The sequence below is a fragment of the Phocoena sinus genome, chromosome 11 (assembly GCF_008692025.1).
Source record: "Phocoena sinus isolate mPhoSin1 chromosome 11, mPhoSin1.pri, whole genome shotgun sequence".
NCBI classification, from domain to species: domain Eukaryota; kingdom Metazoa; phylum Chordata; class Mammalia; order Artiodactyla; family Phocoenidae; genus Phocoena; species Phocoena sinus.
This window is the reverse complement of record NC_045773.1, coordinates 38,907,884-38,920,881: the sequence shown is the minus strand read 5'-3', so window position 1 is coordinate 38,920,881 and position 12,998 is coordinate 38,907,884. Positions and strand designations below refer to the sequence as shown.

Genomic DNA, 12,998 nt, shown 5'->3' with positions numbered 1-12,998 from the left:
TGTTAAGGGGAAAGAATAGATGTATAACAGTGTGATGTGCATTAGTTTGTATATAAAAAAGGGACACAGTATCTCTAGAAGGATACATATGAAACAGTTACTTGGTTTATACACAGGAAACAGGTACAAGGTTTTCTCTGAAGCAAGAACCTTGGGAGGCAGAGATGGGAGAAAGGCTTGTTTTCATGCTCTACCCCTTTTGCCTTGCAATGAATATACATGCTTTACCAACCCCCTACTCTAAAATACCTTTAAAGCTCCAAAGGAAGCAACACTCTGAGAGACGGACTGCACTCTAGGACAGAAAGAATATACACTTTTTATTATAAACATTACTGTATGATTTTATTTTTACCTAGTGCATTTTCCCCCTTTTATTGTGGTAAAATATATGTAACAAAATTTACTATCCTAACCACTTTTAAGCGTACAGTTCAGTGGTATTAAATACAGTCACACTGTTGTGCAACTATCACCACCATCTATCCCCGTAACTCTTTTCATCTTGTAATCTGAAACTCTATACCCACTGTACATTAACACCCCGCCCCCCAGTATTCTTCTTCCCCCGCCAGACCCTGGCAACCACCATTCCACTTTGTCTCTATGGTTTTGACTACTCTAAGTATCTCGTATAAGTGGAATTATATAGTATTTGCCGTTTTGTGACTCGCTTACATCAGTTAGCGTAATGTCCTCAAGATTCATCATGTTGTAGCACACTGCAGAATTTCCTTCCTTTTTAAGGCTAAGTAACATTCCACTGTACGTATATACCATATTTTGTGTATCCATTCATTGGATGGTAGACACTTGGGTTGCTTCCTTGTTATAGCTAATGGGAATAATGCTGCTATGAACACAGGTGTACAAATATCTCTTCAAGATCCTGCTTTTAATTATTTGGGATATAAACCCAGAACTGAAATTTCTGGATCAGATGGTAATTCTATTTTTAATTTCTTGAGGAGCCTCTATATTGTTTTCCATAGTGGCTGTACCATTTTACATTCCTGAGAACACCTGGTGTTTTCTGTTTTTTTGATACTTGCAGCCATCCTAATGGGCGTGAGGTGGCACCTCACTGTAGTTCTGACTTGTAATTCACAGTCCCAACAAGAATAAAGTACATATATTGTTTTAAATAAAAAACTAGTTAAAAATAGAAAATGGTTTTTTTTCATTTTTATTGGAGTATAGTTGCTTTACAATGTTGTGTTAGTTTCTACTGTACAGCAAAGTGAATCAGCTATACGTATACATATATCCCCTCTTTTTTGGATTTCCTTCCTATTTAGGACACCACAGAGCACTGAGTAGAGTTCCCTGTGCTATACAGTAGGTTCTCATTAGTTATCTATTTTATACATAGTATCAGTAGTGCATATAAGTCAATCCCAATCTCCCAATTCATCCAACGCCCCCCTAAAAATAGAAAATCTTAAAGCCTCCCAAGGAAATGTTCTGTTATCTTGACTGGGTGGCAATTACACAGGTGTATATATTTACCAAAACTTACTAAACTGTTATTTAAATAAGTACATTTTATTTATGCAAATTACACCTCAACAAAGGTGATTGTTAAAAAAGCCTCCTGAAGTAATTCCAACTTTAGGAACTGGATCCCATGTTTAGGAATAGCCAGGTTTGCGAACCACTGTTCCTAAGCAACAGGGATCCAGTAGAGAGGACTGTTTATTTCCCCCCAAATTAATTCTTAGGGTGCTATCCCCCCTCCAAAAAAATTACCTTCCAGATTAGATTAAAGTGTGATTACTACGTACTACAAACTGTAACTTGAATAGTGAAAGTTAAAGAACTGAACCTGCATGTCTCGCACTGGGGCTAAGTGCTTCTCTCTCACTGAACCCTCACAGCACTCTGTTACCCCATTTTACAGAGAAGGAACTGAGTTACAAAGGGGTAACATTACTATCCAGAGTCATAAGCTGTCAAGTATAAGAGCTAGTACTTAACTGTCAGTTCTCTCCAGAGAGCCCATGCTCTTACCTAAGATATTCTATTGCCTTCCTTTTCTGAACTTAAGACCTTCAAAAGATAAAGTCTCCTTTGAATAACTTTAAAAGTTAAACAAAAGACTTCATCCAGAAAAGAACTTTCCCACAAAAAACTCTAAACGCCAGTGTTTCCAACCAAACTGCCAAATCATGTAATAAAATTATCTCGTGACAAAAAACTGTACTGTTACAACATTAAATATCCACCTTAAATGTACTTCCTTCCTTAGGCCTCAAAACCTAAATAACAAATAATAGGGTTACCTAAAGGTACACTGGAAGAGTGGCCAAACATTTGCTCTCTGGGCCCATGGAAGAGGCACCAGAGGACAACTCATCTGCACTATATCAACTGAGACACAACTGCCATGGGAATAAGGTAAAAACAGCAGTGTACATATAACAAAAGTAGAACTTTCAACCATATGCTTAAAATCAAAGCACAAGCAATTTTTTACAGTAATGGAATTGGGTCTCTGTATTTTACAGCAGCTAGGAACTTCAGAAAATAAAAACCTATCTTCTTTTATCCCTCTTCTTGCAAAAAACACATCAGTTTTTATGTGGGAACTGCTTCTGGGGCCTACTATTAAACTGATGAAGTGGTTCAAAACATTTTCCCGTTAAGTTTTAGGGCCTTCTGTCTTAGGGACTATGGTAAGGATGCAAGCTTAGCAAAATTGGAAAACTTAATGTAAAATATAATGTCTAAAGAATAAGCCTGGGGCTTCTCTGGTGGCACAGTGGTTGAGAGTCCGCCTGATGATGCAGGGGACACAGGTTCGTGCCCCGGTCCGGGAAGATCCCACATGCCGCAGAGCGGCTGGGCCCATGAGCCATGGCCGCTGAGCCTGCGCGTCCGGAGCCTGTGCTCCGCAACGGGAGAGGCCACAACAGTGAGAGGGCCGCGTACCAAAAAAAAAAAAAAAAAAAAAAAAAAAGATGGTAAAATCTAAGCCCAACATACTAACTCTTATAGTTAAACAAACAAAAGACAAGAAAAGAAAATGAAAACAAGAAACATGTGTTCCTTCTATTCAGTCAGGTGGCAGTAAAGAAATTCATGTAACTTTAAGCTTCCTATTAAAATCTTCATCACTCTGAAAGCAAACGGTCACTATATAAATACAATGCACTGATATCCTGAAAGAAAAATATACTTGAAGAATCTACCAGAGTTAGAACAAGTATTTCCAACAAGGGAGAAAACTAATATACATTGAGCATTGTGCTCTTCACATATTATTTCATCTAAAATTCCTATGAAATGGAAATCTTCATTTCACAGATGTAGGTGCTGAGGCTCAAAGAAATAAAATAACCTGCTTAAAGACAGACAGACAGATAGATACATAGATAGACAGACAGGCAGGCAGGCAGGCAAGCAGGAGGCAGGCAGGCAGGCGGGCAGGAGGCAGGCAGGCACACCATCTATGGCAGAATTCTTTTGTAATTACAGGGCCATCAGCCTTTCTGGTGAAAGAAATCTGATTTAAGCAAACTTACAGAGCAAAAGCATAACCTTATTTTTGTTTTTAACTCAGTAATGTCAAAAATGAACTGAGAAAACAACTTTGAAATACAGTCTGCCCTCTTTTAAGAGAGGCCATCAATCAAACCACCCTAATGCATCACTCGAATCTGCTGAAAGAATTTCAAGCCTCATGGAACTGCAACAGAGTATCACGCCCAGTGGTGCTAGCCCAGTTGCTGTCCTATGCCCAGCAGTTGCACTGGGCTAATCTCTTGCCGTGGATCATCAGTATTCCCTACTAGAATAAAAATGAGCAGCGCTATTTATGTTTTTGTGATTATTAACCCCTGACGTACTTTCCACTTTCTCGTCAGTGATATTGAGAAAAGCAGATGAAATGATTCAAAATGTTCATGTTTTTAGGAATAAAGACATTGTAAAACAAAGAAAAAACTACCTGAGGGCAGGGACCTTCTTTGTTTTCTTCAAATGTGTCCCAGAACAGCACCTGCATATAGTAACTACTTGTTCAATGACTGAAAAACGACAAGCTAGCTTGGCCATTCCTTTTACCATGCCAACCGTTAAGTTCAAAGCCAACCATAAGTTCAAAGCCAACCAAAACCACTACCATTATATGACTTCCCTGCCAGGTAGCCTATCTCATCAAATGAGAATATTCATACTGTTAACAGCTCACTTCTTTATATACAGAGTTCCCTCAGATCCAAGGAGAACAAGAAGAAGTAGTCAAAATGGTACCAAACCAGGATACTTACATGGTATCAATAAAATTAGGATGATTCTATTTCCTTTATTTGTAATCGGTTTAAAATATCTGAATAGATGGGCTATTACACTTGCTCTTAACATTCCTCTCAATGCTGACTCCTCTGGTGAGAAGGATTGTCCTCCAATCCTCATTCTCTGGTTGAATTATTTTCTACTGATAATTAGGCATACCCAAAGCACAGGCTGTGCACAAACTGTAAGATGACCAAACTACTCTACAGAAAAAACAAAAACTTAAAGAAATTTAAGAACAGAAGAATTAAGACGGGAGTGATCCAGAAGCGAGAGAAGTATGTGTATAATATGGTAAATACATCTCCTTAAAGATTAAGGTTAGGAAATATATCTTCATCTAAGAAGAAAAATATTGCTTAGAATAGAAATAGGAAGTTAGAGGAGTATCTTATAGAGAGAGGTTGGAAAATAAGACCAGAGAGAAAAGTTATGGAGTAAGATAACGATCTCAAGATTGGTGGAGAAGAAAATCATTAATAGTATTGCACCCACATTTCCTTACAACTTACATTAATATATAATAATTATTTCTCTTCCATGGAGGAAGGGGAATGAAAGCTATTTACATACCTTAAAAATGTGCTGCAAGACCCACAGCCTGTGTGGCAGAAGTTCTACAAAGTGCCTTGAACTTCTCAGATGAAAGGTACTATAAACACATTAAAAAAAAAAAATCAGGAATTATGTCTATTCATTTCACAAAGAAAAAAACAAAAGCACAGGATGTAAAATGGGCTTGCCCAAAGTTCTGTTAAGTAATTCAGAATCCAGAAGGGGGAAGGGCACAGAATTTAATTTTTACTGACATAGCATAAAATTTACCACTTTTAAACATTTTGGCCTCCTTCACTTAACAAAATGCACACTATCAACTTTATTTTCTGAGTATTACAAATTAATGTTGCCCTTTTAAAAGCAAAAATCAAAAGCAGATGAATCCTATGCAAATTAATTTCCCAACATTATAAACATTTAACACACAGCATTACAAACACACAGCAAAGTTAAAAGAATTTTACAGTGAACACCTGTATGCCTACCACCCAGCCTACCATGAACATTTGAATGACCTTTTTAATACAGGCATTACAGAGAAATTAAAGACAACGGTCAGAAAATCAACGGATTCAAAAAACAGGTTGAAGTCATTAGGTTAAGGACATGAATAATATTAGGAAATCCTTCTGATACCTTTGTCAGAAATGGTCAGTATTAGTTTACTGTTTAAAGTCAAAATGGACTCAGATCTACCCCCTACTCTTGGTGAATCATTCTAATTGTTTACTATCAGATCGGATCATTATCCTGATTTTTTTTTTAAATCTGATGATTAAAAAAAATCCAAAGAACTTCCCATGTCCTAAAAGGTCCTATATGATGTGGTCCCTGCCCACCTCTCTAATTTCATTTTACCTCCCACTTTTCCCTTCACTCCACTCCAAACTTATTTCATCGGCTTCTTATGTTCTCCTCTTTCCCTTTACTTGAATATTAAATAAGATGCTATCATAAATATGCTTAAGCACATTTACTTTACCCACCCACTTAAAAAAAAAAATCAAGCTCAATCTGGTATCAACTGCAAACTGGCTCCAATTTAACAGAGTATCTCATATTTTGATGATTATTAGCTATAAACATGTATTCATAATCATCTGGAGGAAGCACCAATAAACTCAGACCAACACCCAGAATGAGTAGCTTCAATGTCTATCTGATTTTCAGTCACATGACTACCATAATTATGAGTATACAAGGACTTAATACTTCAGCACCACAGATTAAAAATGAATCACTTGAAATAAACACTTGAAATAGGAATTCTACAGTAATTACTAACTTTAAACTGTACTGAGAATTTTAATTTATTAATCTCACAAGTACTTAACAATGAGCATGTCCCCAAAGAGCAGACTATAGTGAGACACATTAACACAAGTTTAAAATTTGGTTATCTTAATGTGAAGGTACAAGCAAATAGTTCTACAGGCCAGGTGCATAAAGGAATAAACTTAAGTCATAAGGGAAGACAAAATACCTTTAGGGACCTTTTAAAACTACAAATATATGTGATTAAAATCCAGTGATTATGTACCATTTATCATTATCACTAGTAGCCACAATGCAATTAAACCCGAGGTGCTGTCTATAGAAGCCCAGCAAGCCCAAATTTGTGCTCTTACAAGTTGAAATATCAGTCTTTCTTCTGGCAAAGTTAACGTGACTCTCTCAGCTCCAGGACAATTAAGAAGGCCCAAAGTAGCAACCCACCTTCTCCAGTCACAGCGTGGACTCCACCCTATAGACAAGAAACACCTGAAGATCTACCTGTTTTTACTCTAATAACTTACACCCCCACATGACCAGGTTAAACTTTTAAAAGGAGTTAACTGACAAACAAGGAATCAGGACTGAAAATACTCCAGCAAAACCACCACCACGTACATATACACAGGAAACTATATTCTCAATATATACTGTTTCTCTCCATCCCACCTCAAATCAATAGTCAAAAGAGCCCACAGTTGCCCGATAACATCTTATCAGGGCCTAACTATGTTGGATTTGGAGCAGGGGAGTCTAGGCCTGCCTGTGGAAGAAGCTGGGTCCCTCAAGAAGACCAAAACACCTCACGGCAAGAACTAGCCCAAGCAGAGACCCTGTATATTCATTTACCTATTTCAATCAACTGCTGTAGGACCATCCAAATTACAGAAAAGAGAGTAAAAGCTTGAGAACTGAAATTTGCTTGGAAAAATTTTCAGATTCTCCCAATACATGAAAAATCAGCAATACATAAATGAAGAAACAGTTGGAATAAGTTGAAAGTCCTGAATTTTAGCTGACTCTAAGCAAGCTGTTTGGGAGTACATGGAGAAGATCTTACAGTGAAAATAGTTCTGGCTGGCACCTGACTAGACATATGACCTTGGGAAATTTACTTAAGTCTCTGGGACTCAGTTTCTCATCTGCAAATGGGGTTGGACTACAAGTCCTAAAGATTCCTTTCAGGTCTAAAATTCTTGATCAGTGAAAAAGTCAGTGGATTCCTACTCTCTTCTTCCCTCTAGTACAGATATTTATGAGAACAGAGGCTATAAGTCTAGGACTAGACTTTGACTAAAACCAAGTTCCATCTTATATATATTTTTTGTTTGTTTTCTTCATCTTATATATTTTATGTCCCCAAGAGCCACTAGTGCTCTAAAAAAGTAGATAGAATTACTCAAGACAATTTATCAAAAGAGATCCCTCAAGTTATCCTTTACGATTAAGAATTAATCTTCTATTTCAGTCCAAACAATGTCACTTGTGCCAAATGCTCAAAGCAGCATCCCTCCCAATTTAGCCATGTCTAAAGTGACAATCAGGCAATAGTACATAAGCATTACACATCTGGGTGTGTGACACCAAGTGGCGGAAAAATTCTCACCACATACAACATTTAAAAGAATTTTTTAAGTATTTTTCCCTCTTCAGATCTGGCAGGAGTATAATCTTATCACACATCTGCAAGAAACATTTACTTCAATAAACTGTCTTAAACACAAAAAGAATCAAACGAGTTACCAACAGAGGTAAAAATTTAAAATAAGGATCATTAAGAAACACAAGTGAAACCAACTCTGGGAAAAAGAATGCCAACCTTCTATCATAAACTACTAAACATGGTTTTGACCAAATCAATTTGAGTGCAAATAGTACTATTTAGTGAACGTGTAACTGGATCCATCAGGTAACTAAGGACAGATGTCCAGGTGATTCCTAATCAAGGCAGTAATTTAGACTAAGCAAAATTGCAAATTAATACTTTATTTTGATGACACACAGTTTAAATCATGAAAAAATGTTCCTTTCAACTGGAAAATTCCCTTTTTTTAAATACCGAAGAATTCTAACCCTTAAGATTTCAACACTATATTTTACTTACACAATCTCAAAGCATACTGCATTAAAAAAGAAAATACCCAAAACATAACTGGACTTCACGCAGTATAAAACGGTGATTCATGTTTCATGTTTAACGTAAAAGCCAAAATGGAGTTGTAAAGAGTTTCTTTCCCATTTCAACTCCAACAGCCACGCGCGCTTCACAGGGGCCGGCTGCCCAGCAGCTCGTGGGGCCCAGCTTAGAGCCCCCGCCCTGCCCGGCGCGGCCCTAGGAGAGGAAGCGACGGGGACCGAGAGCTGGCGGGCGGCTTGGGCTCCAGCAGGCCTGGCCGGGCGGGGGAAGGGGCGCGGGAGGCCGCGGGGCGCGCTTCCGGGGACTGCGCGGGCGGGGCCGTCGCTTCGGGAAGCGGGGCCTGGGTCCCCGGCCTGGGGTCAGGGTCAGGGGCCAGGGTCCGGGGCCAGGGTCCTGGTGCTGCCGGCCGAGAGCAGCAGGTGGGGCGCGGCCGCGGCGGGGCGGCGGCTGGCTGGCGGTCGGAAGAGTGCCGGGCGGGCGGGCCCGGGGCACCGCGGCGCCAGGAGGGAACCCTCTCGCTCACCTCAGGCGACGACTCCGAGTCCGGCCTCTCCGCGCCGACGACTCCTGTCCGCGACTCGCAAGCTCGAAGACTACGGCGGGTAGCTGAGGAGGCTGCGGCGGACTAACGAGAGAACCGACGGAGAGCAACGGGCGGGGAGCGCGAGAAAGCAAGAGCGGGCGGCGACGGCGGCGGGAGGGCGGGGAGAGACGTGCGCGCCCCCGTGTGCCCAGCGGGCTCGAGCCGGCCCCAGTCGCGGCCCCGCGCACGGGCGCGCACTCCCTGCTCAGCCACGATTGCTTAGGAGCGTGTCCACACCCTAAAAGCAAGACTCTTAACCAATCATTGCAGCCGCGTGGGGCATCATGGGAACTCCTGGGCTATAAAAGACCTGGTTGCTATTTTATACTCCTCGAGTCACTCATCCTTTAAGCAGGGTGGGGCTAGGTGCGCGTGCGCGGTTTTAACACTCCTCCCCAAACTGCCAACTCTTCGCGCAAGCGGGGTAGACGCGCCTTCCGTGGGTTTACGCGTGCGCACTAGAGGGCCTGGCTCCGGAAGACCAGACGCCTGCGCAGTGGGGACTACGGTGACAGTCCCCTGGCTGGGACGCCGGCCAGTCATGGCGGAGCCTTGGTCTGGGCAGTCCTTGCAGGCTCTGCCGGCCACGGTGCTGGGCGCTCTGGGCGCCCTCGGCAGCGAGTTCCTGCTGGAGTGGGAGGCGCAGGACACGCGCGTGACCCTCTTCAAGCTGCTGCTGCTTTGGTTGGTGTTAAGTCTCCTGAGCATCCAGCTGGCGTGGGGGTTCTACGGGAGTACGGTGACCGGGCTGTATCACCGGCCAGGTGAGACGATCCACCAACTTCCGTGGGCCGGCCACCCCCTCCCCCACCGACTGTACCTTTGGGCTCCCCAGAACCCCCCCAGACTACCAGTGGGTCCCCTGAGAACCTCATCACAACTTAACGCTGTACCCTGACCCATGTCAACATACCATTTCACGCCAGAAACCCCACCAGTCCACCCGTCACATATAAATTCCTTTCGACCCCCGTCAGACAATACCACTAGTCCCTTAGGGCCTCCACTACACTCTCCATCAAACAATACCACTGGCCTCTAACCTGACCTGGGCTGATGCCTGCTCAGATACCCACCCCCAGCTTGCTGCAGCTCTGGATGTGTTCCTGCCCCCAGGTCTGGGCGGCCAGAACGGATCCACACCTGATGGCTCCACGCATTTCCCTTCCTGGTGAGTAAATCTACTCCTATGTCTACCCCATGCTTATCAGGCAGAGGCCACTCCTGAGCTGAGGACAGGGGAAGGGAGTTCTCAGGGTAGGAGGCCACCAGCTTTGCAGCAAACCCCAGGGTCTGCACTAGAGCTCAGGCTTCAAGTGACATCGATGTCTGAACAGCCCATCTGTATGCTGTTCAGTAACCTGTGCGGTGGGTGGCATTATTGTCACAACTTCAGAGATGTAGTGGCAACTCCACTGTAAGAGATGTAGAGATTCCACTGCACTGTAAGCCCCTCAGTTGGAAAGGCAGGAGCCTCTGTCCTTAGTGCACTGACTGAACTCATCAGATCAGCCTTCTAATCTGTAAAACATGAACTCACTAATCAGAGCGTTCATTCAGTTGATCTCTGAGCTCCTACCACATGGCAGGGGCCACACTAGGTCCAGAGAACAAGAACAACCCAGGCCCTGCTCACAGGTGGAACCAGAGATTTAAAAGGGGAGGGCAGAACCTAGTGGCAGGGCAGGAATAAAGGCACAGATGTAGAGAACGGACTTGAGGACACGGCGGGGAAGGGGAAGCAGGGACGAAGTGAGAGAGTAGCATTGACATATATACACTACCAAATGTAAAATGGATGGCTAGCGGGAAGCTGCTGCATGGCACAGGGAGATCAGCTCAATGCTTTGTGATGACCTAGAGGGGTGGGACAGGGAGGGTGGGAGGGAGGCTCAAGAGGGAGGGGATATGGGGATATAAGTATATATATAGCTGATTCACTTTGTTGTACAGCAGAAACTAACACAACATTGTAAAGCAATTATACTCCAATAAAGATATTAAAAAAATTTTTTTTAATAAATAAAAGGGGAGGGCAGCAGTGCAGAGGCAAGGGTCATCAGAGCTGGTATCTTCCAAGTCAGACACCTAAGCTGAGGGCAAAGGCTAGGGGTGTACCAAGCAAAGAGAATGGACAGAACAAGGCCTAGAGGCAAGAACAAGGGTGACATATTGGAAGGATAGACAAGGCTGTGACACTGGAGCTCAAACATAAAGGCATGAAGGGACCTGGAATACCCTATCCCAAGTCTCAAGGAGCTATTGGACTCAGCAAAGCCATGGCCTGACCGAATTTGCTTTTATAACTGCCTGCTTCATGGCAAATAGGTAAAGGTGTCCAATAGAGAGGGCAAGAGGCCAATTACGAGGCCTGCCACTGCACAGGTTTCTGTCCTTGGCAACTGGCGAAGGATGGGAGCACCATTCACAAAGTGGAGAAGCAGGAGGAAGAATAAGTCTGCAGGGGAAAGTGGTGGACCCAGTGAGGGCTGTGGAAGCTCAGCAGAGAGGTCTAGGTTATAGTGTGGCCTTACTGAGCCCAGCTCAGCCCCCACAAGGGGACTGTTATGCTGTCCGCGGAATAACCCCTCTTCTCTTCTATCACTTTCAGGGAAACAGCAGCAAATGAACCTCTTAAAACCCACAGAGAATAAGGGAAGGCAGCAGAGGGGTCTCCAGGAACATCACCAGGTCTGCTGGCTCCCATACTGGGTTCTGCTGCTGCCCAGACCCCAGGGACGACTGCAGCAGGGGTAGAGGTTGGGGGCAGGGAGTATGCCAGTGCTTGCAGGGTTGGGCCTCCACTGCCCTTGGTCTTGCCTCCAGCAGCCCCAGGCATTGGGCCAGTAAAGAGTTTGCCTGTACCCTGATCTGGGTGGCTTAAGGAGAGAAGGCATGCTTCTCCTTTCAGGGGTCAGCTCAGAAGCCTCTGGGTTGGGGAGGGCAACAGTCCATTTTCTGTCTTGGCTTTTTCCTGTTCCTCTTCCCATCCCCCTGGGATGTGACCCTGTAGAGATTTGTCCCTGGGAGGAAGCCTGAGGTTGACCAGCTCTGAGATTTGTAAGGCAGGTCTGTTTTCCCCTAAGCCTGGGGTTTCCTTTATTTGGTTTTGCTTTGTTGGCAGGGACCCAGGGAATCCTGGCCTGGACACAGCCTTATATTTTATGGTTACTTAGCTGGCCATTCAAGTATAAGACAGTGGACACCAAACACCCACCTCCTTTGGCTCATCCTGAGCTCTCCAGGTGTGAGTCAGGCTATATAAGTTGTCTTTTCATTGTACTCATATTCCTGTTAACCCCTCCCAGAAGGAAGCTGGGTACCTAAAAGTGGCTGAGTCCCAGGGGTGACCTCCCATCTCCACTGCTTAAGTGCCTGTGGGGTTGTGGATCTGTACCCTGCCCCTCAAAGGGACATACTGAGCTGTTTAGTGCAAAGCGGCCCCATCGTGCCCTGCAGCCTCACCACTTCCCCATCTTGACCTGGAACCAGAGGAGCTTCGTTCTAAGAGCCCACAGGCTAGGCAGGCCTGCCACTTCCACAGTGAGCCAAGGGAACTTATTAAGGTATAAGTGGCAAACACCAGTTCCTGAAAGCAGTGTGGCCCTAGACCTGCCTGCTTCCCTGATGGACATACTTCTGCCTGCTTCTGCTGGGCCAGCAGCTACCTCAGTGTCCCACTGCTTCCTTCCTCGCTGTTAAATGTCACATTTCCATCTGGCAGCCTTTGCCTAGGCTGTCTTTGCAGAGTGCACTGGAGTAGGACTATGCTGAGCTCATGCACGAGTACTCCGGAGTATCTTCTGGCTGGTGGGATAATGGTTCTGCAGCCCCAGGCCTACCCACTGACAACAAACACCACACTCAGAATTGGTCCCATATTTCACCCCAGGCTCAACTGAGGATGTGGCTTATTAAACATGGAAGTGCATCAGCTGTGTGGTTATTGACAGGACAGTGTGCACGCACAGGGGAAACTGGAGAGGGAACACCCTGGGGGCTATTGCCCCTGAGCACCCAGAATACAACTTGCAGAGGTGTAGAGGTGATGCCATCTCCCTGGAGGAGCAGTGGTGGTGCCCAGTAGGGGCACTCTCCCCTTTAGTTTTTATAGACCTGCCCCTCTCAAGGGGAACCCACTCTGAGTCTGGG

General features: G+C 44.1%; 2 protein-coding genes across 11 annotated transcripts in view; one reads left to right on the top strand and one right to left on the bottom strand.

Moving 5' to 3' along the window:
• RHOA (ras homolog family member A) overlaps nucleotides 1-9,074 on the bottom strand; it is a 52,554-nt gene extending 43,480 nt beyond the window's left edge. The window contains exons 1-3 of one of the 6 annotated variants that reach the window (XM_032650233.1): nucleotides 8,787-9,054; nucleotides 6,571-6,598; nucleotides 4,870-4,948 (exon numbers count right to left, since the gene is read on the bottom strand). The gene's annotated coding sequence lies outside the window, so the exon portion shown is untranslated. Of the gene's footprint in view, nucleotides 1-249; nucleotides 296-4,869; nucleotides 4,949-6,570; nucleotides 6,599-8,786 lie in introns of all 6 variants that reach the window. The other 5 variants (XM_032650232.1, XM_032650231.1, XM_032650230.1 and 2 more) reach the window with 5 other exon arrangements.
• A 101-nt stretch (nucleotides 9,075-9,175) lies between these two features.
• Nucleotides 9,176-12,777, top strand: TCTA (T cell leukemia translocation altered). Of its 5 annotated transcripts, none has more exons than XM_032650239.1 (4): nucleotides 9,176-9,610; nucleotides 9,915-10,017; nucleotides 11,458-11,537; nucleotides 12,571-12,777. In XM_032650239.1, the coding sequence occupies exons 1-3, from the start codon at nucleotides 9,388-9,390 to the stop codon at nucleotides 11,498-11,500; spliced, it is 369 nt and encodes a 122-aa protein (XP_032506130.1). In that variant the 5' UTR covers nucleotides 9,176-9,387; the 3' UTR covers nucleotides 11,501-11,537; nucleotides 12,571-12,777. The 5 variants fall into 5 exon arrangements, with proteins under 5 accessions (XP_032506130.1, XP_032506129.1, XP_032506128.1 ...); XM_032650238.1 differs by having other exon boundaries at nucleotides 11,971-12,777; XM_032650241.1 differs by having other exon boundaries at nucleotides 9,180-9,610; nucleotides 9,963-10,017.
• The last annotated feature ends 221 nt before the right edge of the window (nucleotides 12,778-12,998 follow it).

Excerpts from the sequence above, each read along its gene's own strand:
- TCTA (XM_032650239.1), top strand. The coding sequence starts at position 9,388 with ATGGCGGAGCCTTGGTCTGGGCAGTCCTTGCAGGCTCTGCCGGCCACG. Across the intron at positions 9,611-9,914 it reads CGGGCTGTATCACCGGCCAG|ATACCCACCCCCAGCTTGCT; the intron begins GTGAGACGATCC and ends ATGCCTGCTCAG. Across the intron at positions 10,018-11,457 it reads TCCACGCATTTCCCTTCCTG|GGAAACAGCAGCAAATGAAC; the intron begins GTGAGTAAATCT and ends TATCACTTTCAG.